The 27571-nt window shown below is 34.3% G+C and overlaps 1 protein-coding gene across 4 annotated transcripts; it reads right to left on the bottom strand.

Annotated features, from left to right (window-relative positions):
- Positions 1-1493: 1493 nt before the first annotated feature.
- LOC105054601 (F-box protein PP2-A13) lies at positions 1494-5301 on the bottom strand. Of its 4 annotated transcripts, XM_029267452.2 has the most exons (5): positions 4719-5298; positions 4300-4418; positions 3163-3210; positions 2949-2994; positions 2080-2152 (listed from the first exon to the last, which is right to left on the bottom strand). In XM_029267452.2, exons 1-3 carry the CDS (start codon positions 5022-5024, stop codon positions 3165-3167), a joined length of 471 nt encoding a protein of 156 aa, XP_029123285.1. In that variant the 5' UTR covers positions 5025-5298; the 3' UTR covers positions 2080-2152; positions 2949-2994; positions 3163-3164. The 4 variants fall into 4 exon arrangements, with proteins under 4 accessions (XP_010934456.1, XP_029123286.1, XP_029123285.1 ...); XM_029267453.2 differs by lacking the exon at positions 2949-2994 and having other exon boundaries at positions 2022-2152; XM_010936154.4 differs by lacking the exons at positions 2949-2994; positions 3163-3210 and having other exon boundaries at positions 1494-2152; positions 4719-5293.
- Positions 5302-27571: the final 22270 nt, after the last annotated feature.

Raw genomic sequence — 27571 nt, 5'->3', positions numbered from 1 at the left:
AGATGATGGTCTGTCAATGACGTGACACCCTATTTATGGTTGCGAATCGTAGACAAAGCACGGGTTTGGTTGCCGGCAATAGGCTGAAGTCTAGCATGAGTAGTGTAAGGGCTAGAGCTTGACTGTATCCATTCTAGATGCTGGGAAGTTATGTTGTTGGTTTCCACTTGTATTGATAACTAACAATCGGGGTTCACTATGAAATGGTATTGTTACTTGGAAATTATGTAAATATCTATTGATGCTATTATTGCACTAGTAAGGGAAATGAACATTGAAAATACTATTTGGCTTATATATATTGGGTGTTATAAATAAATATTTAATTACCGAACTATTGGCACATGAATTCCACGACAGCGACGTTTTATTATTTCAGTACTTACATGTTTGCTATTATTATTGCTGCTATGTTGGTGTGGGATTCTTAGTGAGCTGTTACCTCACATTATTATTGTCTCTCTTTTCACAACCGCAGATGATTGCATCTGATACTGGGTTATTTGAATTTTGTATTTTGAATAAATCTAATTATCAGTAATTAATGAAAAACCTTGACTATTTTAATTTTTTTATATTCTATTATTTAATATTTTGATTCAGATTCTGAAGGTATGCAGCCATAACACATGCCCAGGCCCAGCCAGGGGGTGGGCTTAGCTCCTGCTCTTCACAATTAGGCCATATGTAGAAGCAACACACCATAAAAACCAACCGAGCTGCCACTCATTTCAATAATGTCTTTCCCGACCACTTGTCTCCCCCAGAGAGCATCTCTTTTCAAGCACCAGTCTTCTCCAAGTAGCTACCATTTAACAAACAGAGTTGCTACTGCTACTGCCTTCGGTTGGTGGGCAAGCGTTCCGAAAAGCTCTTTTGTCCATCCAACCATCGTAGCTAACACGGATAAGGTTAAACCCACTTGCTTGCTTTGATAAAGACTACTGGGTTATCCTTTATGGATGTTTTATGAGCATGTCTCAGCATCAAACAGTTGATGAAATTATTTCAGGAAGATATGTATCAGCATAATGCCTTGCCTGGCGCCTAGGGCAACATAGAAATCACTGAAATAGGTAGGAAAATGGGGAGAGGATTGAGAAGAGGAAGGGTTAGTTGATTCAGAAGATACTGGCTTGGAAAGCTCTTCATGATCTACCATCCATCTTCTGATGGTCCATGCTTTTTCTTTGCTCTTTGTTCATCCGTCTGCTATTTCGTTTCTTGAGCAGTCATGATACATCTTGGGACCTTCATGTTTAGATTGTAATAGTCCACATATGAAGGGGAAAAATACCCACCATGCTTGGAACCCAAGAGCTCTTGTAACAAATTTTACAACTAGAAACATGTCGGTTGCCAAACATTCAACAAATAGAAAAAGCTAATCAAATTACGAGGGATTAGACGAGCCATTAGACTAGCTTATTTTCCTGTTATTTTGGTTGCTCAATGTAAGGCTTAGGCTCGGGAATGCTGGAAAGTACAACTCATCCACAAAGTTGATAATTTTTTTCAATCAACAAATATATTGACATCCAAAATTTACACGACCCATTTACAGAAATCTTGAACAGGACGAAAATGACCAAAACCTATCACTCCAACTCATCCCCGTAAAGCATAGGGGAAAACATCTACATGCAGAAATCTGTAATCCAAAGGAAACTATCTTCTGCATTTAGCTTTTGCTATTTAGTAACCCTCCTTCATATGACAAACCTACCTAAACATATGTAACACTCTTTCCTTCCTAAAATCCTTGGGGCATATTAACACAGAATCCACACAAAGACCTCCTTTGGTATGTGTGCAATCAATTTGATTCATTAAGAACTTGACTTTGGTGGGTGCACTGGAGTTCTTTACAACAAAATCACCCACACGGTAGAGGATCCAACTCCCAGGTTTATCTAAATAACGCTTGGTTTGGGCATGCTGACAATCAGAAGTTGATAGCTGAAGATGCACAGGTTTTATGTCCCAACCATGGATGTGCTCGTGGCTACAGACCCGTCGACAAAGCCGCTTGGAGGCCCTGCCTAAATGAAGCCTGAAGAATAAGCTGTACGTACCTTCTGGAAAGCAGAACTCGATTTCTCCACGAACTTCAAGCCACCAAATTTGCTGAAGGTACGCGACAACGTGGAATCTGCACGAACATATTTCAAGCTTTATGTCACTTCCCTCCAGTTAACAATCTTTTAGTGGCATATAATAATCATAATACAAAAACTCGTAATCAGAATATCAGAATTGAGGACATGGGTGATATCTCTTAACAGCATTGCTGATAACACATAACAATTAATAGGAGAATATGAGGCTGAAATAATTATGCTTGATGTTTACTTCTAGTGTAACTAGGAGTGCAAACAAGTCGTACCACTCACAAATTATTCGAGCTTGACTCGAGTCCAAGCTTGACTCCACTTGGTTATTATCAAGCTTGAGTAGCTTAAATAGTTTTTCAACTCAAGCTCAAATAGTAGAATACTCAACTAAAAAGCCACGAGACCATTCAAATTTATATATATTTTTTATAATATTATTTTTATTTATAATATATATATTAATATATATTATTAGTAGACTAAGACTCATTTTCCAACTCGAACTTGAGCTCGAGTATCATTTAGTTGATATTCTAGTCGAGCCAAGTCGATCTCGAGTTTTTCAATCGAGCCAAGCTTGAACTTGGAATATTAAGGCTTAACTAATCTCGAGCTGAGTTTGAAGTCCGAGTATTTTAAATCGAGTTGAGCTCGAGTTTCCAGCTACTTGACTCGCCTCAGCTCGATTACACCCATAAGTGTGCCCTATCACAGTGATGTAAGAATAACACAAATCTGAATAGATCCACATCCATCATCAGATCAGATAAAATCATGCTAATAATTGATATTCAGTTTTTTTCACAACTCAAGCAATTTAAACGTGTAACTTACACAGCAAAAACCAGTTGAAGAAATGAAAATCCTTCTGCCACATGGTCTGTCAAAATTAATTAAGAATGATATTGATACACAAGAATAGAATGAACAGTAATGTTCATTACAGTGATGTAATACTTGCAGGATAAGTGATGATGAATTAATTCAAGGAAATAATGATAGATGATTGTATTAGATTGTGATGGTTTCAGTCCAACACAATTAGTACCTTCATGCCCCTGTCTTGTAAAACAAACCCACCAAGCCATTAGCAGCCCTAAGAACAGAATTGAAATATCAAGATATAGAAACAGAACCTACTTTACTTATCTTCAACGATGCAAATGAATCTTTTCCCTGGATCCCCAATATTTCAGAGGACCAGGAAAAAAATGTAAAGCAAGGAAACTCATACTAGATGAATTGCTACTCATGTCCTGCTAGTGTATGTAGGAAGAAGAGTTGATCCAATTGGGCACTCACGATGTAGTCAAAAACCTACTTAATAATTAAAAATCTCAACACAAGAAAACCCACACACTATAGAGACAGAAACCAAAAATAAAATATGGGGAGGGCAAAAAAGGGCATTAGACAAAATCCAAAGAAACCTGATGAGACTATGGATCTGCTGCAAGATAAAGGATAGAGATGAGAATAGGACCAAAAAAAACAATATTAATCAGATCAATACAGAAGCATGCATTAAAGTCTGGACATTGTAGAGCTTTTTCAAAAGCAAGTGTGATAACATGGAGTGAGAAGGGGAAAAAAAGAAAAATGATCACAAAAACAAAAAAGAAAAGGAAGGAAATACACGAAAAACAAAAGCTTGAGATATGACTCTCCTACGCAAGTAGGGAGGTGAGCAGACAGTAAGTGGCTCCTTACTATATAACCAGATACTAGGTGACCAGCAACTAACTGACCTCCGAAAAAGGAAGCCAGAATATGTCATAGTTAAGCCAAAAAGTTGCTAATAATGATTATGCAACAATAAAGAGTTCTGTGAACGAGAATAAAAACATATGTAGAAGCCCCCAACAATATAGGGGTTTGAAAAAAATAGGAAACTGAAGCTTGTGACAAAATAGAGCATAGAGATATATGACCACAAGAATCTAAACAACAAAAACAGTCCAATGAATGTCTTCAGGTGCCACATATGACTATTAAGAACCATATAATTTGCCGTATGTCGATCCATGAATACTGATATACAGCAACAAATTCGATGCTGAAAAACATAATGAAAATATTAACCGATCAGATAAATTTCACACACAGCTTCATCCTATTTGAATGGAGAAAAAGGCAAAAACATAAAATAAATTTATGTATGGATAATAAAACAACAAAGTAATACCTAGATTCATTGGTAGGGATATAGTTCCAATATCTCTGGTCATTGATCCCTGTAATTGTTAACGCCTTTGATGAGATCAACATGCAGAACCCACCTGTGTACTTCTCCAGCCAGAATTCCTGCAACACCAGACACCAAACCCCACTCAGTCCACAAGATGAACAACAATTCACATCAATAAGTTAGCTTTAAGAACGAAATCAAACTCAAAATCCAAAAACCTCCCTAATATTTGACTTATAAAAAGGGAAATCAAGTGCAACCATCATACCTAGCATCTAATCAGAAACCCACATAAAAAGTTTCTCCTTTTCTCCTTCCAACTACAAAGATTTCATCTCTTCCCTTTAAGAACGCAGATAAATCACCGTATCCATTCGTGCATCGAAGGAAACCAACAACAAAAAAAAAAAGCGTACCTTGGTGTCCGCATCAAAGCGATTCGGCCGACAGAGCTTCGCAAATATCTCTCTTGGGCCAAACCCATGCTTGGAACTCTCCTCCCCCGGCGCCTTCTCCATCAAATACCTATAATTAGCAGGCAGCTTTGCTTCCCACACGAAATCAGCCGACGCCGCCGCCCGGAACGTGCGGCTGAGCCGTGCGAACCGCCCAATCTCCGGCGGATCAAGTCGGACCAGCACCTCCGCCACGCAGCTCTCCGGCAAGTCCCCCAGTCCAGTCGGCCGCTCTCTCCCATCCATACTCGACACCCAGGCCCCCATCCCAAATCCTACCCCTCACAGTACCAAATTCCTACCGACCAAAACCTAATTCTGAAGAAATCTAGGGCTTCATCGATAGAGAGTGAGAGACTTGGAAGAGAAGAGGAGGAAAGGGGAAGATTTAGGAGGAGGAAGAGGAGAACCCCGCCATGCACTCGATTCTTCGCGGGTTCTCCTTCCTTTGGCTGGGGAATTAGATCTCTTTCTTTATTCCCGCATCTCTCGTTTTCTTTCTCCTCGACTACGAGAGCGGAATAAATAAATAATGTAGAATACGGTTCGTGACACCCCAAGGTCTACCTATTTGAGAAAACTAGTCAACTTTAGTAGGGTGTTTCGATTTTTGGTAAACCTTTTCTTTTAAGGACCCCTGAGATTACCACAAAAGTTAATAGTGATAAAATTAGATATCTTACCTTTTTTATATCACTAATAAATATTCCAGCTTCTGTCATTGACTCGTTTGGCCCGAGAAAAATAAATAAATAAATAAAATAAAATAAAAAATTTATTTAAAAAATTATTTCATAAAAAATTATTTTTTAAAAATAAAATTTTGATATATTTAATTAACTATGAAAAAATAATTTATAATAAAATAATTTATTTTTTTATTAAATATCTATTTTTTTAAAAAAATATGTAACATATCTATCTTATCCTTATAATTATAAGAGCATATATTTTTATTTCTAAATCTTATATAAATATTAATATTATATTTATATTATTAATATAATATAATATTAAATCATAATAATATATTATGTTAATATAATACTAATATATTAATATAATATTTATATAATATTTATATTTTAATAAAATAAATTATATTAATACTATCTTTGGATGCATTAAGCATTAAAACAAAACTTATCAAGAATTCTTAATTCAGCATATAAGATGCCAGAATCAATGCCATCAACATTAACTTATCCTATCATCAGTAAAATGTACTACTTAAATTATAATAATATTAATGATATTGATAATAATATACTCGGCTATCATCCAAGTTTGTAATACAGTAGATATTGGAGTATTTTATTTATCATAATTCATTATATTATTATAATATATTTAAAAAATAATTTTAAAAAAAATTATATCCGTACATTGTATGGATATGATATTAATGATATTGGTCTTGACAAAAGAAGCTTGTGCTGCTCCTTTTACCGTGTGAATGCTCGTACTGATCACTAGAGCTTCTCACTATTATTAATGTTCACTACTTAATCTGGTTAAGCTTGTGCAATTCTTTATTAGCTTATGTACGTCAGTATATCAATATTAATGATAAAAATTTTTGGTTGGCTATCATTAAGGTCCATTCCTTAATGCACGATAGTAAATTGGCTGTTGAAGCCTTCTATTTACTATTAATTGTTATATATATATTACTTTATTGTATTTTCAAAAAAAAAAAAAGTAAGAGAAAAAAAGGAAAAAGAAATCATACCCCCACATGCAGCCAACTTTATGATATTTTGGATGGCAAGAGGCCATAAACCAAGAACAGGATGCCTCCTACCTGACCAGATACTAAGTGGAGCCTAGCAAATAGCCCCCCTCACATCTGGACATCTGCTTGGAGATAAGATAGGGAAGAAGGTCTTATGTGACTGACTAGATCATGTCTTATGTAAAATTCCAATTGATGTTGTTGTATTTTTATACTTTGGAAGCCTAATGGAGTGCTGTTTGTTGTCTTGTATTTGGAAGGTTAGCCTTAGCTAACCTGTGTTTTATTGACAAAGGTTGTGTTGGGTTACTACCTCATTCTTTTCCTCCAGAAAACATAGATGAGGGTGACAGCGATGGCAATGGTGATCTAGGTGGTTGGGTAGGTAAGGGAGATGAAAAAGGGAGGGGAGGGATAGGAGTCACAGAAAGCTGAACAAGATGGTGAGTTTAGTACAGTAGTTAAGGTACATATCCTCATCAAAGAGATCATGAGTTGCTTATGGATCTCCTCTCAGGATGAGGAGGAGAGGGTTGGTGGATAATGGAGTCAAAGCTAAGGTGTAGGATGGATGAGGGGTTGGCAAAGAAGGGGAGCGAGTAGAAGAGTTTTTCTTTTATTTTCTTTCATAGCCTGAGTAGTCATGGGGAGTGAGAATGAAAGGATTAGGATTGGAACTACCATCTCTACCTACTAGTTTTCCTTAATTATGTTGAAACTTATTCTAATTTGTTTTCTTGGCATTATAGGAATATAATTGGCTGGTGAAGTACTTGTGCTAGATGACTTTTAACTGTGTCATTTGATTAAACTGATATCAGGGGACTGAGTCTTATGGGATTTAATAGCCATTTGTCTCATGCCTAGCTCGTGCTATTATATTGGACGTATTGGGGATAAAGATGATTAAATTTTAATAAAGTTACTATTTCTTGGTCCGGCAAGGAATGGCATTGTATTAAATTGAACATATACACAAAAAAAAATGAATATATTGCTTTTAGTATATTCTCTATTTATAATGTTTGGATACTAAATTTCATAAATAATATAAAATTGGGCATTTTTGTTGGTCCTCTTCGTTTATATGATGCTACTTAAGTTTGTGTGGGGTTGAGATTAATGATGCCAACATTAGTGAGAGAAGTTTTTACATGGGGAATCAGTTTGCATGAAATTTTTCATTTGTCAAGTAGACGTCTATTTAATGTTGCTGGTATTAATGATGAAAGTTTCTACTTAGCTTTCATGAAAAATTTATTGCTAAATACACAACAAAACTATAGTTATCAAATCCTTCTTCTATCTACTATAATTTTTTATATAGCCGCATTACAATTCAAAAGCAATTGGAAAAGAAGGAAAAACCATACTCCATGATCACATGAGTTTTACATGCTAGTTTGAAGTTTATTTGTTGCATGTGTAATGATGGCTCTTTGTTTACATTTAGGTGGATTGATTTGGAGCAAATGATTGAAATGATATCATAAATTTGTGATTCATATGTTAGGCTTTGCAACTATTGACAAACAGAAGTATAAACAGAAGAAGAATAGAAAAGAGGGTGAAGACGAAGATTTCAGAAGAAGAAGGGATACTTCTCTAGGACCAAACGAGCCCTTTTTATTAATTTTCATGGGCTCAATTTAGGAATTATACAAATATATTTTCCTCTAATTAGACGATTGCATTCCTAATCAGAGGGATTCAATTTAGGAATTATACAAATATATTTTTCTCTAATTAGACGATTGCATTCCTAATCAGAGGGATTCAATTTAGGAATTATACAAATATATTTTCCTCTAATTAGATGATTGCATTCCTAATCAGAGGGATCTACAGCTCATTTCAACACTCCCCCTCAAGACGGGTTATAGATATCATAAAGACCCATCTTGTCACGAATAAATGAAAAAGAAGGCACACTAAGACCTTTGATCAAAATGTCTGCTAGTTGACTAGCAGATCGCACATAAGGCATACAAATGATTATGGCATCAAGCTTTTCCTTGATAAAATGTCGATCGATCTCGATGTGCTTCATCCGATCATGCTGTACTGAATTATTAGCAATATTGATTGCTGCCTTGTTGTCACAATATAGTATAAGGGGCGATGACTGATAAAGGCCTAGATCCAATAACAAGATCCGCAACCATAAAATTTCGCACACGCCATGTGCCATAGCTCGATACTCTGCTTCAGCAGTAGATCGAGCAACTACATTCTGTTTCTTGCTTCGCTAAGTGACTAGATTACCTCCAACAAAAGTACAGTAACCTAAGGTAGAGCGACGGTCATCAAGTGATCTAGCCCAATCAGCATCTGTATAACACTCCACCCGTAGGTTGCCATGATTAGAATAAAGTAAACCACGACCAGGATAGCTTTTGAGGTAACGAAGTATCCGTGTCACAGCATCCATATGAACTGAACGTGGATCATGCATAAACTGACTTACCATACTAACGACGAATGCAATATCAGGCCGTGTATGAGATAGATAAATCAAACGTCCTACCAATCGTTGATAACATTCTCGATCAATAGGGACACCGGTATCAGCTACTAGTCGATGATTTTGTTCAATTGGAGTAGCAATAGGTCGACATCCCAACATACCGACTTCTGTAAGAAGATCTAGAATATATTTTCTTTGGGAGAGAAAAATTTCTTTTGAAGAATGAGCAACTTCTATCCCAAGAAAATATCGAAGATGTCCAAGATCCTTCACCTCAAATGCCTGTGCCAGCTGAACCTTCAAATGAGCTATCTCCTCAGAATCATCTCCTGTGACCACAATATCATCAACATAGATAATCAAAACAGCAATCTTACCCTTGTTGTGCCGAAAGAAGAGTGTGTGATCTGCATTGCTCTGTTTATACCCCATCTGAATGATTGCTTGTCGGAAGCGATCGAACCAAGCACGAGGTGACTGCTTTAAACCATAAAGAGATCATCGTAACTGTCATACTTTGCCCACTGTTTGAGCAGTAGCAAATCCTGGAGGAACATCCATATATACTTCCTCCTGAAGTTCTCCATGAAGAAAAGCGTTCTTTACATCGAGCTGGAACAGATCCCATCCGAAATTAGCAGCACATGATATAAGGGTTCTAACAGAATTTATTTTTGCAACAGGTGCAAAAGTTTCATCATAGTCGATGCCATAAGTCTGTGTATATCCTTTTGCTACCAAGCGAGCTTTGTACCATTCAACAGTACCCTCAGATGTCTGTTTAACTGTAAAAATCTATTTGCATCCCACAGTTTGTTTACCAGCTGGCAAAGGTACAAGTTTCCATGTATTATTTTTTTCTAGTGCTTGCATTTCTTCAAGCATGGCAGCTTTCCACTTGGGATTTTCCTTAGCAACCTTCCAGTTCTCGGGTATGGAGACAGAGGACAAAGAAGCTATAAAACTCTGATAAGATGGAGAGAGAGACTCATAGGATACAAAGTTAGTGATGTCATGTTTGTACCCTACTCCATCCTTAAGTCGAGTAGGAATACCAGCATGACGAGTAGGTTTCCGTAAAGCAATAGGAACATTTAGATCATCATTATCTAATGTAAAATGGATGGGAGGTACAAGAGAATTATCATTAGTCGTAGAAGATGAAACCATTGGGACAGGAGAGGAAGATCTGGAGACTGGAGAATGCGTAATAGACTCTGAGAGAGGAGATGAATCAGATAAAACAAGCTATGGGAGAGTCTCAGATGCAGTTTCAGATGCTTCTCCTTGAGTGTCAGATGCTTCTCTTTGAGTGTCAGATGCACCATTTGTACCAACATCCACAGTAACATCCACAGTAATAGGACTCCCTCCAGAAGACTCCCCCTCTCGACCAGTTCCAGAGATAACGGGAGAGGAAGAAGACACAGAAGATATATAGAATGGTTCAGACTCCCGAAATGTTACATCAATACTGATAAACATCTTCCGCTCAGTCGGATACCAATATTTGTATTCTTTTTGAGTAGCTGAATATCCTACAAAAATGCACTTGAGGGCACGAGCGTCAAGCTTGCCAACCGAAGGTCGATGATCCCGAACAAAACAAACACAACCAAATACCTTGGGGGGAATTATAAAAGAATTAGTTCCTTGCAGGCATTCAAGAGGAGTCTTATAGTCCAAAGTTCGAAGTGGCATTCGGTTAATCAGATATGCTGCAGTTAATACTGCTTCTCCCCATAAGAATTTAGGAACATTCATAGAAAACATCAAATATCTTGTCACTTCAAGAATGTGTCTATTCTTTCTTCAGCAACTCTATTTTGAGCCGGTGTGTCAATACACGTCGTTTGATGTATAATTCCATTATTATGTATATACTCCTCAAATTTTTTATTAAGATATTCTGTCCCATTGTCAGAACGAAAAATCTTAAGAGTTGCTCCATATTGAGTACCAATCATTTTATGAAAATCTCTAAATGACTGAAATACTTCATTCTTATTTTTCAATAGATAAACCCAAGTGCAACGACTAAAACAATCAATAAAAGTGACGAACCACCGATGACCAGAAATAGCGGTGGTCCCACAGGATCCCCATACATCAGAATGAACTACCTCAAACATTGCTTTATTACGTCGGCCTGAGTTTGGATAAGTACTTCTAGTGTGTTTAGCTAGTTCACAGGCATCGCATACAAGCTTCTCTTTATATGTTTCAAAAACAGTTGGAAATATACGAGCTAAGAGAGTAAATGAAAGATGACCAAGCCTGCGGTGTTGGAGCAACAGATCTTCCTTTTGTGAAGATGAAACAGTCAAACTGGTTTCTGAGTAGCCTTCAGACACTCCTCCCTCCAAATAGTAGAGCCCATTATGCATTATGTCAGTCCCAAGTTTCCTCCCTGTCTTTGGTTCCTGAAAGACACAATGTGTTTTGAAAAAAGTTACGGCACAATCAAGATCATTTGTAATAGCACTAATGGATAGGAGATTTATAGGAAATCTTGGGACATGTAGAACAGATGATAAGGGTAATTCGAAAGTGCATTTGATAGATCCTTTTCCAGAAATAGGGGTAAAGGAGCCATCAGCAAGACGAACTTTATCACGACCAGAACAGGGAATATAAGACACAAAATCTCTAAAAGATCCAGTCATATGATTGGATGCTCCAGAATCAACAACCCATGGAGAAAAATTACTACAGTTAAGAGCATGAATTTGATCACTGATACCTATTTGGGCAAAATTATCCTGAGAACTGGCTGGTTGATTTGAAGAATCTTTTGTGGAAGTGCTGCTTTCAAAAATATTTACACCAGATCTGAATTTTTTCAAAAGTTGCATTTCTTCAACTGATAAATCTCCCATAGAAGAAAAATGAGCCTGATTATACTGACCTCGGCCTCTACCAAAACGACCACCTCCACGACCACGGCCTCTATTTGGACGACCATGTAGCTCATAGCAGCAAGCTAGCTTTGATGTGGCCCGGCTTATGACAGTGGTCATAAATTTTAACCCCACGAGGTCGAGGCTGAGTTTCTTGAGCAGAATTAGGAGAAGAGCTTCCAAGAGTATTAGGCTGTACCACAAGTGCAGATCGTATAGCTGTGTTCATAGAAGAAGACATAGTGGTTAATCGAGTTTCTTCACTAAGAACCAAAGAAATAGTTTCATCAAGAGTTGGCCACTTCTGTGTACTAAGAATAGAAGAGCGTCGATACTCAAACTCTGGGTTTAGTCCATCCAAAAAATCCACAAGTCGCTGTCGCTCTATCCATTTGCGAAACACATCAACATCACCGGGATGAGTAGGGGTAAAGGGACTATAAAAATCAAAATCATTCCACAACCTTTTTAATTCTCCAACATACTCTATTACAGATCGGGAACCCTGATTAAGTCCTCGAAGCTCTCGTTGGATCTTATGGGCATGCATATTATTGCCTTTATAAGAATAAGTTGTGGCTACAGCCTGCCATAACTCATAAGCATTCGTTAGTGCCTCAACCGTATGAGCAACACTTGGTACCATAGAGGCAAGGAGCCATGCTACCACCCGAGAGTTATTAGAATTTCATTGTCTAACAGCTATCCCATCTCCTTCTGGCCTTTTTGCAGTACCACTTATAAATCCCTCAAGATTGTGAGAATCCAAAATTAAACGAACATGTCACGTCCAACTTAAGTAGGTACCCGGCCCATCCAATTTGACCGGGTTAGTTTCTAGGGTGATCTTTGAAAACTCACTACCCGAGATATGAGATTCCATCATCCTAACCATTAACTTTTCTAAATCCTCCATGGTTAAAGGAGTTTTATCACCTATAAGAAAAAAAACTTAAATGATCAAGTAAACAAGAACAATCTTGAGGGAGAAAATTGAAGTTTTCTCACCAACGATCTGAGATAAACTCAGATGACGAAAAAATATCGAATCTCTGCTTCCATGAAAGGTGCCTTGATAATATTCAGAAACTCCAAAACAGGACGCTCCATTGTTGTTTCAGAAAAAATAGCATCTACAATTGGAGACACATGTGACAGCAGTTGAGGTTCTCCTTTTTTTTTTTTTTGGTATTTAAAAAATATCTAATAAGGGATGAGAACCATTTTCAACCCCGTAGTTCTTGGGTGGAAACGGTGGTGGCATCGATGGCAGCGACGGTAGCAGCGACAGCGGTGGCGATTGCAGTGGCGATGGCAGAAGCAGCGACAGCAGTGGCGGCGGCGACGATGGCCGCGGCAGCGGAGGCGGCGATCATAGTGGAGAAGGCTCAGGCAGCGGCAGCGGCGACGATGGCCGCGGCAGCGGAGGCAGCGATCATAGCAGAGGCGGTGATGAAGATGAAGGGATGCGAGAGAGAAAGTGAGAGATTTAACGGAAATGGAGAATGGCTTTCAAGGTTTGCAGGGATCCACAGAGAGAGCAGCGGCGATGGTTTGAAGGGGGAACAGATCCCACTCTGTTTGAGAGGAGAGATTTGAGTTGTGGACGATCGACGGTTGAAGAGGCGGAATAGAACACTCTGTTCCCTAAATAGGCTCTGATACCATGTTGACAAACAGAAGTATAAACAGAAGAAGAATAGAAAAGATGGTGAAGACGAAGATTTCAGAGGAAGAAGGGATATTTCTCTAGGATCAAACGGGCCATTTTTATTAATTTTCATAGGCTCAATTTAGGAATTATACAAATATATTTCCCTCTAATTAGACGATTGCATTCCTAATCAGAGGGATTCAATTTAGGAATTATATAAATATATTTCTCTTTAATTAGACGATTGCATTCCTAATCAGAGGGATTCAATTTAAGAATTATACAAATATATTTCTCTCTAATTAGATGATTGCATTCTTAATCAGAGAGATCTACAGCTCATTTCAACAGCAACCAATAAGTAGGCTTTTTTGAGGGATTAAGTCACCTCATTGCTAAACCAATTGAAACAAAAATAAATTCCTCGTTGAACAGCTACCATGTCACTTCATCTTGTGAAAAAAAAAAATCCAAAAAATTGCGCAAAAGAAAGCATGTAAAAGGGATTCCAAATTGCTACTAATAGTTCTACTCCTATCTTTTAAACTAAACAACAAATTTGGGGAAGCTGGCTTTCAATTTACAGATGATATCATGGGTCATGAGTCCTCCTTAGTGACATGGAATATGAGATGATTCAATTAGTAGCAGTCGTCATCATATCTTTCATCAATCTCCTTCGCCTGCTCGAACACAGCTTCTTCACCAGCCTTTTCTAGCTTCTCAGTAGCCTCCTTTAGCTCTTCTTCCATAGAAGGGTTTCTTTTGTTCTTGTGGTCATTTTGTCCCCCCAGGTGATCAATGCTCCATGCAATAGAGGTCGAGATCCTAAGGATCCTTGACTCCACTTCAAAAACCTCAAAAGTTTCCTAATCCCATTCCCTTGGAGACTTATTAGAAATGAAATGCAACTGAAAATTCTAATCTTCTGTTCAAGTGTGTTGGCTTTTATCAGAGAGTTCTTGGCATATACCTCTTTTCTCTTTTATTAAGGATAGCATTCTCTTTCTTCTTTTAAGCATAAGGATGGGAAGAAGTGGAGAACCATGCATGGCTGATAGATAAAAGAGAAGCTTATTAAATTTTAGTTAACATTTTTTAGAATTATATCAGTTATATATTGATGAGATCGGGCTTGTTAGAACTGGAGATGGCATGGAACATTTTGCTACAAATTAAAGTAGACTACAAAAATATTTCGGTTGCCAAGTGTACCTTCCAATATTTTTTATCGGAATAGGTCACTTCTTCAGAGATGTTTGCTTTGCCAAGTGTACCTTCCAATATTTTTTATCGGAATAGGTCTCTTCTTCAGAGATGTTTGCTTGTTACTTCACATCCATGATGGACCAAGTAGAGATTTATTGGTTGGTTGAGCTTTTCCAAGAATAAAGGTAAATAAACTTCATCTTTATTTTTTTAAAGAATAAAAGGATGCTTGATAGAGAGAGCATCAAGCAACTCACCAACTTAATGTCATTCTAGTGCTGCTTTTTGGAACCTTATCCACAATGCCCACTAATTTATTGATCCATACAATCAAGCCAGCTGGACCTTAATTTATGGATTTAATCCTAAATATAATTGAAAATGAACTTTGTTGTTATGACCAGCTCAAATTTGAATGCAACAAACTTGTTCAAGCTTATTCAGTAACCAGGAAAAACCAAGTGGTCAAGCTCCATTCTGAATCTCCGAGAAACAAGCTTTGGTAATGCCTATCATAATATTTGAAAGTGGTTTTCTTTCCTTCCACAAAACATTTAAATCCATTATCAACTTCTTTCAATTACTTATTATGATTTTTGAAAATTAATCCGAATTCTCCGATAAACATGTAAGAATTTAAATACATTAAAGAACAAAAAATTCCAAGGATCTGACATTAGATTGCTGGTGACGGACGGATTACATCTCTTTGAGACTTCTGTCCCAAGAGCTGAGCTTCGCACTGCTTGAGTTGGTATTGTCTATACCTAATAGGGACCGTAGACAGAAAGGATCATCATTGAGGGAAACTCTGTCACTGTAATAGACTGAATTCGGAGCGACATAACACAGTTGAAGGCCCACCCACTCCTCCAAAATATTTGGATCTGCCTTTATGACTTCACTATGGTTTTTGCTCAGCATATCTTCTAGGAGTTAAACAGCACCGTTAACTGAATCGCCTTCTATGTAGTTGAGTACACTGGTGATTGGACTTGGCGTTAGAATCAGTCCTACCTCCCTTGCAGGATATTTTGTTTTCGATCTTTTAAGGTGTACTCATGCTAGATCGGTGTGAACACCCATTTATACCAAAAAATAGAACAAATGATTTATTAGAATTAAGGCTTGCCATAGTGATCTTAGACACCTGATTAACAACTAGAAATTTTTGGTTCATTTGTTTTGGATGATCCAAACAAAAAATTTAAACCAGGGTAAAAAAAAAAGTCAAAAAAGAGAGATGTTATAATTATATTAGGCATATAGACATTTTTCTTTGACCTTAGTTTGAAATATAATTCAAATTTTTATTTCAAAGAAGATTATATTTGACTAAAAAAAGTTGGACTCTGGGATGAGCATGGGAATGATTGATTCCTATTCCAATCATTTAGTTAAAAAAAATTTTACTTCTATTTCAATCTTAGATAGAAATTGGAATACACCAATCTCTCAAATCTAATTCCTACTTTCTCTTTTAGTATTCAAATTTCATTCTGATTTCAATTATAGTCACAAACTAAATAGATCAGGGGATACGGACGTTCCAATGTCCATTCCAATCTATTTATTAGGATTTCAATTCTAATTTTGGTCGCGAATGAAATGCGCTTTAAGATTCTATTTTTAATCATCATAATGTTTCTAAAAATTAGTGTACCAAAATTCCAACATAACCATTGAATTTTCATACAACTCTCTATGGCACACTTAGTCTTCTAAATTTGCACGTATCAGATCCCTGATTTTGTAAATTATATTGCCATGCATTAACACGAAGCATAGCTGTCTCACACGTCCCATGGTTCTATGAGATCGGTCAGATAAGTAAGAATAATTTGGAAAAGCTACATGACGTTGGTCTTATCCATCCACGCAATTATCTGGGAGTTGGGACAATACGCAAAAGTGGCAACATTGTTCATACTAGCTCCACGTAAGCTAGCTTTATAGAATTCTATTTGTTTAAATTGCTTTACCTTTATGATGCATCCTGCCCTAAAATATTATTATCGTACAATTTTTTACAAACCAGCAACCACGTTTTGTAATAAAAATCAGGTAAAATATTTTTCATTGTTGTTGCGGCAAATAGGAGTACGACTTTTACTCCATAAACTATGATATCATTAAGGATAGATGCCATCTAATTTAGCTCAAAGATAGGGTTGCTTTCCTTGATCACCATGATATGCAATGTATTATGCTGATGAAAGATATTTCAATATTTTATCGTAATATATAAGAGCTGTTTATTTTCAAGATAGGATGATGTAATGGCTAGTTATGATAGTAAAAAAACTTTACAATGTAAAAGATGCACTATAGAGATCTCGATTATTTATTGATAATTCGACAGTTTTTTATTTTTTTTTTCAGATCAAACAAATTGAAAGCAAAATGTACTACTTGGTTGCGTGCTCCTCTAAAAAAAAAAAAATTATTCAAAAAAAACTAACTCAGATGAGGACTGATAGCTAAAGATTATTTTTTGAAATGAAAAATCAGCACACTGCCGATCGGAGTCTTAGCAACGCTAGTGCTATAGAGCTATTCTTATCTTTTTTTGTTTTCAGAAAGAAAACAAAATAGAGGATGGAACTACCACCACAATTAATTGTTAAATATTAATCATTGAATTCATGGAGATAATTATCTTATGCAACGTAGCTAATAAAAAGAAAGGAGATTCCTTTCTTTTTCATTCATTTGTTTTTTTTAAAAAAAATGGGATGGTGGGTCTCCCTGCTCCCCTTGTCCTCTCTCTCACACCTTTGACTCCATTATTCACCAATTGACACCTTAAGAAGAAGACTCCATTCCCGAGGACGTGGATCCAAGTCAGCGAACATAAATCCTTCTCTCTCCATCTGTCTTCGCAGCCCCACCTTTAAAATGATGCCTAAGAGCAAAAGAGTGATTAATTAATTTTAATTAGTACCTGTGGATACTTAGCTAAGGAAGGAACCGTGCATGAAGCTACTAGACTGGCCCAATGCTGCAAAATAATAGTTTCATATCAGATAGGTTAAAAATTCTAATGATATTGACATATTTTTAGGATTTATTTGGTTAGGAGCAATCTAACGCGAGAAAATAAATTTTATTCTAGATTATCATATTTGGTATAAAAAATAGAAGAGAAAGATGGTAAAATAATTGATGAGCTCCATGCTAATTTTTTGGAGAAAAAAATAAAATAAATATTATAGAATGATTGATATTTGATAAATTTTGAAATAATAATTTGATAAATATATCCCAAACAAAACTGCATATGTAATCATTGAATTTGTTTTGATGTCTTTCTAAATTCATTCAATAAAAAATTTTTATAAAAAAAATTAAGATAAAAATAGTATTATGCAAAGAGTAATACGTTTATAGTCATTATATAAATTAATTAGAAATAATAATACTATCTTAATAATAAAATATTATTTTATGTTGAAAAATATATTTATAAATTTAATCATATTCCTATATATATTTATTTTTAATTAAATTATTAATTTTTTTGTGTAATTTTTTGGAGTAATTTTTTTTACTAATCAAATATAGAAAAAATTATTTTTTTTCTATAATTATTTTTTTAGATAAATAATTTTTATGAATTATCAAATTAATTACTTCATAATCTGATATATTTCAATCAAACGGATCCTTAGATTTATTCACCTAAATGTCTGAATTTCTGGGTAGGATCTTTACATGAGCGTCACCCTTTGTTTCGGACCCAACACATGAGAGGGGCTTTTGAAAAATAGGATTTTAAGAAAGGGAATTAACACTCAATAGTGAGTGCTGTAGGTGATGTGGACATTACACCAACCAACGCGGACATTAATTTGTTGTCCCAATAACTGGTAGGTCTCAGTCAAGATACTGTCTTGGTCCTTCAATGGGTCGCAGAACCGCACCGATGGATTCAAGTGGACTGATTTCTTTAAAAAGAAAAAAGTTCATGGTACAATTAATTTGTTGGATGCTTGACGAGGGAGACGCATGAAATAAATTAATCTTGATGAGTGGAACAAATGATGTCATTGGTTTTCTTTGTTTGTCTCTTTTAGTCTAGGATGTCATTTGGCCTTAAATTATAACAAGTCCAAACAACAATTAGTGTTCTAATTGTTGAAAATTTTAATTTGAAAAGATTTAAACTTTAAATAGAAACTTATCCCCTTCTTTTAGTTATTTCAAAAACTTAAAGCACCTTTCCTTTCCAATCCCATATTGGATATGTAAAAGCAAGTGCCAACCACTCCTAAAAAGAGCATGTTCTCTTCAACAAGAATTTGATATTAAACCAAAAATTGCAGACTTTGACCTAGAGATTTTAAAGCTTTTAAAGTTTAGATCCAAGCTGCCTCTCAACATTTACTAATCAATACGATTCGGAATCATTTAATTGGCCTCATAACCTAATAACCATTATCATTGTAACTTTTGACGGGTATGACATGGACTTTACCTGGTTCCATCACTTCAATAATTCAAAAAGGTTTGCTGAAGTTATGTTTTGCAACTCGAACACATAATTAATATTCTACCATCATAATAACCAACAGTGCATGTCTTTGTAAATCCATTTGTGCAAAAAAAAATATTTTGTGCACCGTGGATGGTATAAAAAATTTAACATGAAGCACATCGATTTATGTGATTGATCCACGTAACCGTCATTTTCCAACGCATATTTAATATCTGTAGTTCCACTTTTTCATTTAAAAATTTTATATGACAAAAATATTCTTAATTTTTAAAAAAAATTATGATATTTTATAATATATTATGACTTCCTACATGCAGAATATCATAATATAGCTCAAAAAATTATGACATCCTATGATATATTATGACATCCTATATCAAATTATGATTTTCTACATATAAGATGTCATAATATGGTCAAAGATGTCATAATATAGAAGGGATGTTTTTATTCAATCACTTTCCAATATGCATTTAATACTTACAATTCTGCTTTTTTATCTGAAAATTTTGAATGATGAAAATACTTCTATTTTTTTTAAAAATTATAACATCCTATGATATATTATAACATCCTGCATTAAAATTATAACTTTCTGCATACCGGATATCATAATATGGACATAAGATGTCATAATTTTTTTCAAATAGAATATTTTTTTTATTTAAAATTTTTAAACTAAAAAAATGAAACTATAGACATTAAATGCTCATTGAGAAGTGATGACTAAGTGGACCAATCAAATAAAATAGTATACTTCATACCAGATTTCTTTATACCACCTGCGATGCACAAAAAATTTCTCTTTGCACATAAGCCATCATCCAGCGGCTTAGAAAGGCCAGCCGCTTCAGAGTCAGCCAGCAAAAGGAAACAAGTCTCTCATATGGATGGCTCTGGAATGCTCAGAACTGGGGCAAGCTAACCATTGAAAAGCCCGGTTGAAAACATGACAGCCATCTTAGAGACGCAAGAAGTAACATTAGGATACCTCTAATGCCTGTTCTTTTTCAACTAAATTTTCAGTAATTAGATCAAACTACAGCTGGTTATAGCTTTGAATCAATTTCTGTCTAATTTAGTTACTTAACATCATGGATTTCTAGCACATCCCAAAGAGGTTAGATTTTTTTTTTTTAAAAAAAAAAATTCTATTCCATCATCAACATTTCAAAAAAAGACAGCCAACTAGCATATATACTACATACATCAACAATCTATTTTAATATATCTTAACCAATTAATCAATGGATGCTTCTTTAATTTATTTGTTCAAGAACAGAGACATCTGGTCTCAAAAAACTTTAGTCACATTTGGCCATCAATCTTGACAAGGATGCTGGCTTTGGTAGGCTGAACCATAGGACACTATTTGCACAGTTCAGTCAGCGCAGCTGTTGCAGTCTAATATGTCAAGCTTTATGTGAGTGTTTGATACTTCATTAGCCTACTCAACTTGTGCTAGATTTACATGCTTATGTCGGCCTCTAATATCCATATGCCATGCCAAGCAGAACAATTAAATATGCAGGCACGTAGCTGTACTTGTAGATCCCTGTTGAGGTGCTGCTGGTGAAAAAAATACCTTGCTGTGGCGCATACTAATTATTTTGATATTTCAATGTGAAAAATATAGGGCAAGATATGCGTCATCGATAGTGAACTTTAGCAAAGCCTAGCATATTATCAATTTTAGTTGTTTAGCACGAATTTAACTATTATGGAGTTTTATAAATTATCATATTATAAATCTATTTTAAAATGATATCTGATGCTTTAACTTCATATAATATGCAGTTCTTTATTATATCACCAGTAAGTTTCCTAAAATGTGATTTTTCACACAAAACTCAAAAAAAAATTTAATAATTATTTAAAATTTCAATATAACCACTAAGATTTTAATTGTAAGAATTTTCATGGTCCTTTCAATCTGCTAATCTTTTATATCATCTAAAGGCATGGGTCCACTAAATTAAGATTGATCCAATAGGTGAGGACTATTTAAAAGGCTATCCAAATTCGGCTATAAGCTTTTTCTGAGAAAAAGGACTAACCAACAAGAGTCACCGTAAAGAGAGGAAACGACATCGTATGCATACACCATACATAAAGGCTTGCTTTATGACACCATGACTCATTTGTATGCTTTTATCTTGGGTTTTACCTTTGGATGATAGTGGGCGCCTGCCATTTCCCATTGTATGCACAATTGATAGTTTCATTCTTTGATAATAACAAGCAGAACCAAAAGCAACAACTTTCTAAAAGACTGCTCAAAAGGTTCTCTGGTTACTTTCACGGTGTCCCCGTCCAGTCTAAATTACATTTCTTCGTGTATCTTTACAGGCAGATGAAGAGAAAAGTTAGATTGTTTTGAGATCTGTGTAAGGTGTGATGTGACGATGGATGCCATAAAAGAAAATCAATCATTCTTTCATGCCCAGGATACAATCTGATCCCTATTTACACGCCACAGACTCATAGTGTCGACACATATAGAGCTTGACTAGGAATTGGCTCACACAAACTTGTTCCTCGAGAAACAAGCTAATACTACAAGCAAGCCAAGCTCAAAAACATAGCATGATTAAATATGTATGCAAATTTATATTTATATTTATTATAAATAGATATGCATACAAATTGGATACTGAAAGTCTCGATATAGATATGTACATAAGTTAGATAATTAAACTTTATGACCATATAAATTAAAAATATTACTAAGTATATAATGACCTAAGATCTCATTTAAAAAAAATTAATCAGAAGGTATTATTTGAATTTCTTAATTTTGTATAAGTACTCAAATTTTCTAAGTAAATAAGTAACGTGGAACTAAATATATTCTCCTACGGATCATCACATACTCTCTTAATCTTCACTAAGCTAAAGGTCTACATCCATGTATCTATTTATAAAACACCACGATCAATTTATAGTCAGTCTCAATGAATCCATACTGTAGTATTCTCCAATCTATATAAATTATGAGCTGGATAGGTTCTAATATCATTTTTAACGATCCAAAATCTCACAAAAAAACTAAATAGAAGGTATAATTTAGGTTTCTCAATCCTGTATAATTGTATCCAAGATTTTCCAAACAAATAATCAATATGAGACTAAATATATATAAGTCATCACAAAGTGAAAAGTAAATCAAGTTAATAGCAAGCTCATATGATCATTTATTTTCTTTTCTTTATTTGGGGTGCATGAAATTTATCTAAAAATCTACAAGACGGGATAAGTACTACCTTAGCGATACTTACATAAGAAAATAATTTATCTAGTTTTCTTTATACATTGGAAGGTAGCTCCCAAATCTATTATCCATATTCTTTTATATTGGGGCCTAATTATATATTGAAAAATGACTCCAAAATATGTTATCCATATTTTTTTGTATATTGAAAAGTTACCAAGATCTATCTATCTTTGTCATAATATGCATTATGTGTTGAGGCTTAATTTGCATATTTATCATATATTGTCATTTTGTGATTGAAGCATAATTTCACCGTACCAATTAGGCTTTTAGCCCATACAAAATTTTGGAGGCTAGATGATACGAGGCCGAACAAAAAGAAAAAGTAGCAAAATCCATCAAATCGAAGCATAAGAGGAGGAGATTTTATGTAAGAATATGAAAGATTTAGAGGAATAAGCCAATCATTTTTTGGTTAGGGTTCATTATATATAGTAAAAGAGATTAAGTAAGAGGTTAAGTTTTCTTCATGTATTAGTGTGACAGGGTTCAAAAATAAAAAAATAGGATTATTTTACGATCTAGGAAACCAATTTATCCATATCCCAAATGGATAATTGTTTCCGCCAATTACATGGGTAAATACTATCTAGGAAAAATTGATTTAGCAACCTCGCTTTTTTGACTGGACCATGAGAATATAGATAAATGGATCAATAAAAAAATTTATAAATGCTATATAAAATTAAATAGACTTATATATAGAATTGGATATTTGGATACAAATAGTGTATTTGTCTATCCATATTCATTTTCATTTTTCTTTGATAGATATGAATGTAGGTATTATTAAATGCATGAATTTCTATCTATATCTAGATAAACTTGGATATAAAAATAGATTTAGATAGATGTTTTCTAGTCCACTTTCGCCCATATCTATAGCACAACCTAGAAATAATGTTTACATGAATTTATGGAGAGAGAAAGATGTTTACATGTCATTTGGCATCGCTTTAGTTTTTCTATTTTCGAAAATATAAAGTAGAAATTCTACACCTAATTTTTACTGGACTTTTAAAGTATAAATATACTCAATATAATCAATTATTTTTAGAAACATAAATACAGTAACGATAGTGATAATAACAGTGATGGTGATATTGATGACTAGAGATAGCAATGGTGGTTGGGTTAGTGTTGATGATAAGAGCAATCACTTAACATAGCGAAAGTGGTAGTGGCGATTGTGGTGACATCATGGTGGAGATAGTAATGACGGTGACAATGATGATGGCAAAGGCAATGACAACCGTATCAATAGTAGTATTGATGCTACTAATAAAAAATATGAATATATTATTTTTAAAAATACTAAAAATAATAATTTCTTATTTTGAGCTTTCTAGAAATAACTAAAATAAATTTTGAAAAATAGAAACAATAGCATAAATATATTTTTTATCTCAATTTCTGTGTTTTTGTTTTTAATAATAGAAAATAAAAAGTAAAAGTGATGCCGATTGGGCCTTAGTTTAATATTTTTAGCAATTTGATGAGGATGAATGTAGCATGCTAATCAAATTTATTTCATAATTACTTAATAGGTTGGACCCATAAAATAATTTTTGATGCTTGAATGGTGCCAGATGCCGGTGCACACGCATGCACACACGCATACACGCACACTATAAGTTTGTTATATTATTTTTCCTATCCTTTAAGAGTGGATTTGCTCCTCTCTGAAGGAGAGGGCTTCTATTCCTCACGACCCAAAATGCATATGATGCATCTTAATTGAAGACCCATGATCATTATCTATACGACTAAAAATACCTAAAAACTAAAATATATAGGTTTTGGCTATCTCAAATGAATGCATTATGTAGATATAAAAAATAAACAGTTAAGATGATACTAGTAAACTTTGCTATGACTTATTAAAATCTGTTGGTTCTCAATCTATATATGTTAACATGTGCATGTTATAATTAATAAGGTGAATTCCAAACTCTGATACTCAATCAAGTATTTTAACATACTAGCACAACACGTATTGTCTATTTGTATCTATATCATATTTGATTTCTAAATATTTTTAGTGGTATAGATCATGATCAATGAAGTACATATTCCATTTGAATATCCATTATTGATTTGAAATTAAAAGGAGTAGATATCTTCTCTTGAAAGGATCATAGTTCATTCATTTTTAGTATCAATCAAACTATTTGATAGGTTGACAAAGTTGATGATTATAAAAAGTTATGTCAGAGTAGATATTAGCTAGTTTTCGACAATTGAGTACGGAGAAAATTCATGAAGCTCTTATTAGTGCTTTAAAAGGGCGAAGGGAAGGGTGCAATTGGTGTTGATCACCATCTAATGCCTTAATGTTGTAAGATCCAGTATCTGGACTTCGAAAATTTAGAAGACATCCAAGTACAAAGAGTAGGATTTTGCTTTGACTGGACAAGATCCATGCAGTAGATACAAACATAACTACTCTTCGAGCGAGCATCCAATCTTCTCTGAAGCCTCAAATTAGGATGTCTCCTTTATCCAACCAAGTGCAGGTTGTATCTTTCGCACAATACAATGATTGACCTTCTTTTGTAGAGTTAAATATTAGATCATGATTTACATACATTTCAAAACTATCCAATACTCTTCCATTCATTAGCATTGATCACAAAGCAAATATAGTATTTTGAAAGTTGTACAATGCGTGACCTAATGGTTCATGCCATGAAAAAAGATTAATCATTTTTTCGTGCGAACAAACCTGCCAAGATAAACAAAGTAAAATGGGATGGTTGACCATATTGTTTCAAGCTTATCTCTTCAAAACTATTAATCTAACCTATTTCTAATCACCCAAAATACATGGAGAGATTTTCTTTAAATCCAAGATCCTACTCAAATGTCAAGTATGCCCGCCATAACTTGACTGTGAGGGTCCAGCATTCTCCAACTTAACCGATAATATTTAAAAAACTATATATTAAAAAATAATACTTCTTGGATCCGGAAATATTTAAAATAATCATATGTGCACAATTTTCAAAGTCCAATCTTTGAATAACTACAAGGATGATAGCTGGCGAAATCAACCGATTAGTTAGTGATTTTCTACTATCACAATGCCTTCCAACTCTCATAATCCAGTTCTTTATTGGTTTAGCTAATCTTTATAAATAAATCTCTCACGAGACTCGTTCCTCAGTCAAACCAATTTCTGCCCCACAATCATCATGTTTGCAATACGGCTACCAAGAGCTGGTGGAGAATGCCACAAGTCCGTTTGTTACGCCATATGGCCTTTCTCTTGTGTCTCGAAAGGAACCGCAGAAGTTATCAACTGATCAATCATAATTAATATTGAGATTTTTTTATTTAAAATTTTTAATCAAGTTTAGATAACAATGTATCTTTTTTTCAACTATAGTTGATGTGCTAGTTTGTTATTATATGGTGTAAGATATAGAATCGTTCTGATCAATAATTTCTTAGAAACTGATACGGAAGGCACCGAGGATAGCAGTTAGGCATGCAATTTATAAATAATCTATTTATTGGATCTTGCCTTGGCTGGATAAGATCCATGCAGTAGACACGGACATACCTACTCTTCAAGCAGGCATCTAACCTTCTTTGAAGCACTGAGTTAGGATGTCCCTTTATCCAACCAAGTGTGGATTGTATCTTTCGCATGACAAAATGATTGATCTTCTTTTGCAGAGTTAAACATTCGATTGAGGTTTGCACAGATGTCAAAGCTATCCAACATTTCTTTCTATTTGTCAATATAGATCATGAAGCAGGCAGACATGATACTTTGAAAGTCATGTAAAACGTGATCCAATGATTCATGCCACGAAAGAATAATTATTCTTTCATGCGAACAAATCCTGTCAAGATAAACAAAGTCAAATGTGTTGGTTGTCCATATTCTTTCAAGCTCATCTTTTCAAAACTATTAATCTAACCTATTTCTAATAGCCCAAAAAACGTGGAGAGATTTTCTTTGAATCAAGGTCCTACTCAAATGTCAAGTATGGCATGGTATAGCTCAACTGGATGGGAGGAGTCTAGCATTCTCTAACTTGGCCGATAATATTTAAAAAGATAATTTTATAAATTTTAAAAAAATATATATTGAAAAATAGTACTTCTTGGATTCGAAAACATTTAAAATGATCACATGTGCTCAATTTTCAAAAAAAAAAAAAACAATCTCTAAATAACTACAAGGACCGTAGTTGGCAAAAACAACCGATTAGTGTATAATTTTCTACTATCATAATGCCTTCCATTTCTCGTAATCCAATTCTTTATGGGTTGGGTAATCTTTATGAATAAACCTCTCATGGGACTCGTTCCTCGGTCAAACCATTTTCTGCCCCACAATCACCATATTTTACAAATACGGTGACCCGGCTACGCATAAGGGCAGTCCAAAAGCTGTTGCATTTTGCCACACGTCCTTCTTCGCTGCGTCTCGAAAAGAACCGCAGAAATTATCAGTTAACTAATCATAATTAATATTAATTTTTTATTTAAAACTTTTAATCAAATTTAAATAATAATATTTTTTTAATAATAAATAATATATTAATTTATTATTAAATGATACAAAATATATATAGTAGGATCGTTATAACCAATAATTTTTCAAAAATCGATGAAGAAGACATAAAAGGTTAGCAGCGAGGCATGCAATTTATAAATAATTTATGATAACAGTTCAAAAAGCTCTGTAATTGTCAGCATGGTTAGTACGTGCTCTAATTCTATTCATATCAAGTGGCAGAGATATTGATCGAGGAGGTTTAGAGGAATATATATATATATATATATATATATATATATATATATATATATATATATATATATATATATATATATATATTAAGAAAAAAATATTTAAAAATAAAAATAGTATAAATATTATCCGTTCAGATTCGTTTATATATCCGAATCAATGGATAAAAATTTAAAAATTTGATTAATATTCGTATCTATATCCGTTGAAAAAAATAAATATGAATATAAATAGACAACTATTCAATCTGTATTCAAATATTCGAATCTATATATAATTTTATATAATAATTATTAATTTTAAAAAAATTAT

The sequence above is a fragment of the Elaeis guineensis genome, chromosome 12 (assembly GCF_000442705.2).
Source record: "Elaeis guineensis isolate ETL-2024a chromosome 12, EG11, whole genome shotgun sequence".
NCBI lineage: Eukaryota > Viridiplantae > Streptophyta > Magnoliopsida > Arecales > Arecaceae > Elaeis > Elaeis guineensis.
The sequence above is the reverse complement of the archived record's forward strand: the minus strand, read 5'-3'. Positions and strand labels throughout refer to the sequence as shown.

Coding starts and splice junctions, on each gene's coding strand:
- LOC105054601 (XM_010936154.4), bottom strand. CDS start 5,024: ATGGGGGCCTGGGTGTCGAGTATGGATGGGAGAGAGCGGCCGACTGGA. Junction 4,419..4,718: donor GCTTTGATGCGGACACCAAG/GTACGCTTTTTT, acceptor CTGGTGTTGCAG/GAATTCTGGCTGGAGAAGTA. Junction 2,153..4,299: donor ATCCCTACCAATGAATCTAG/GTATTACTTTGT, acceptor ATGTTCGTGCAG/ATTCCACGTTGTCGCGTACC.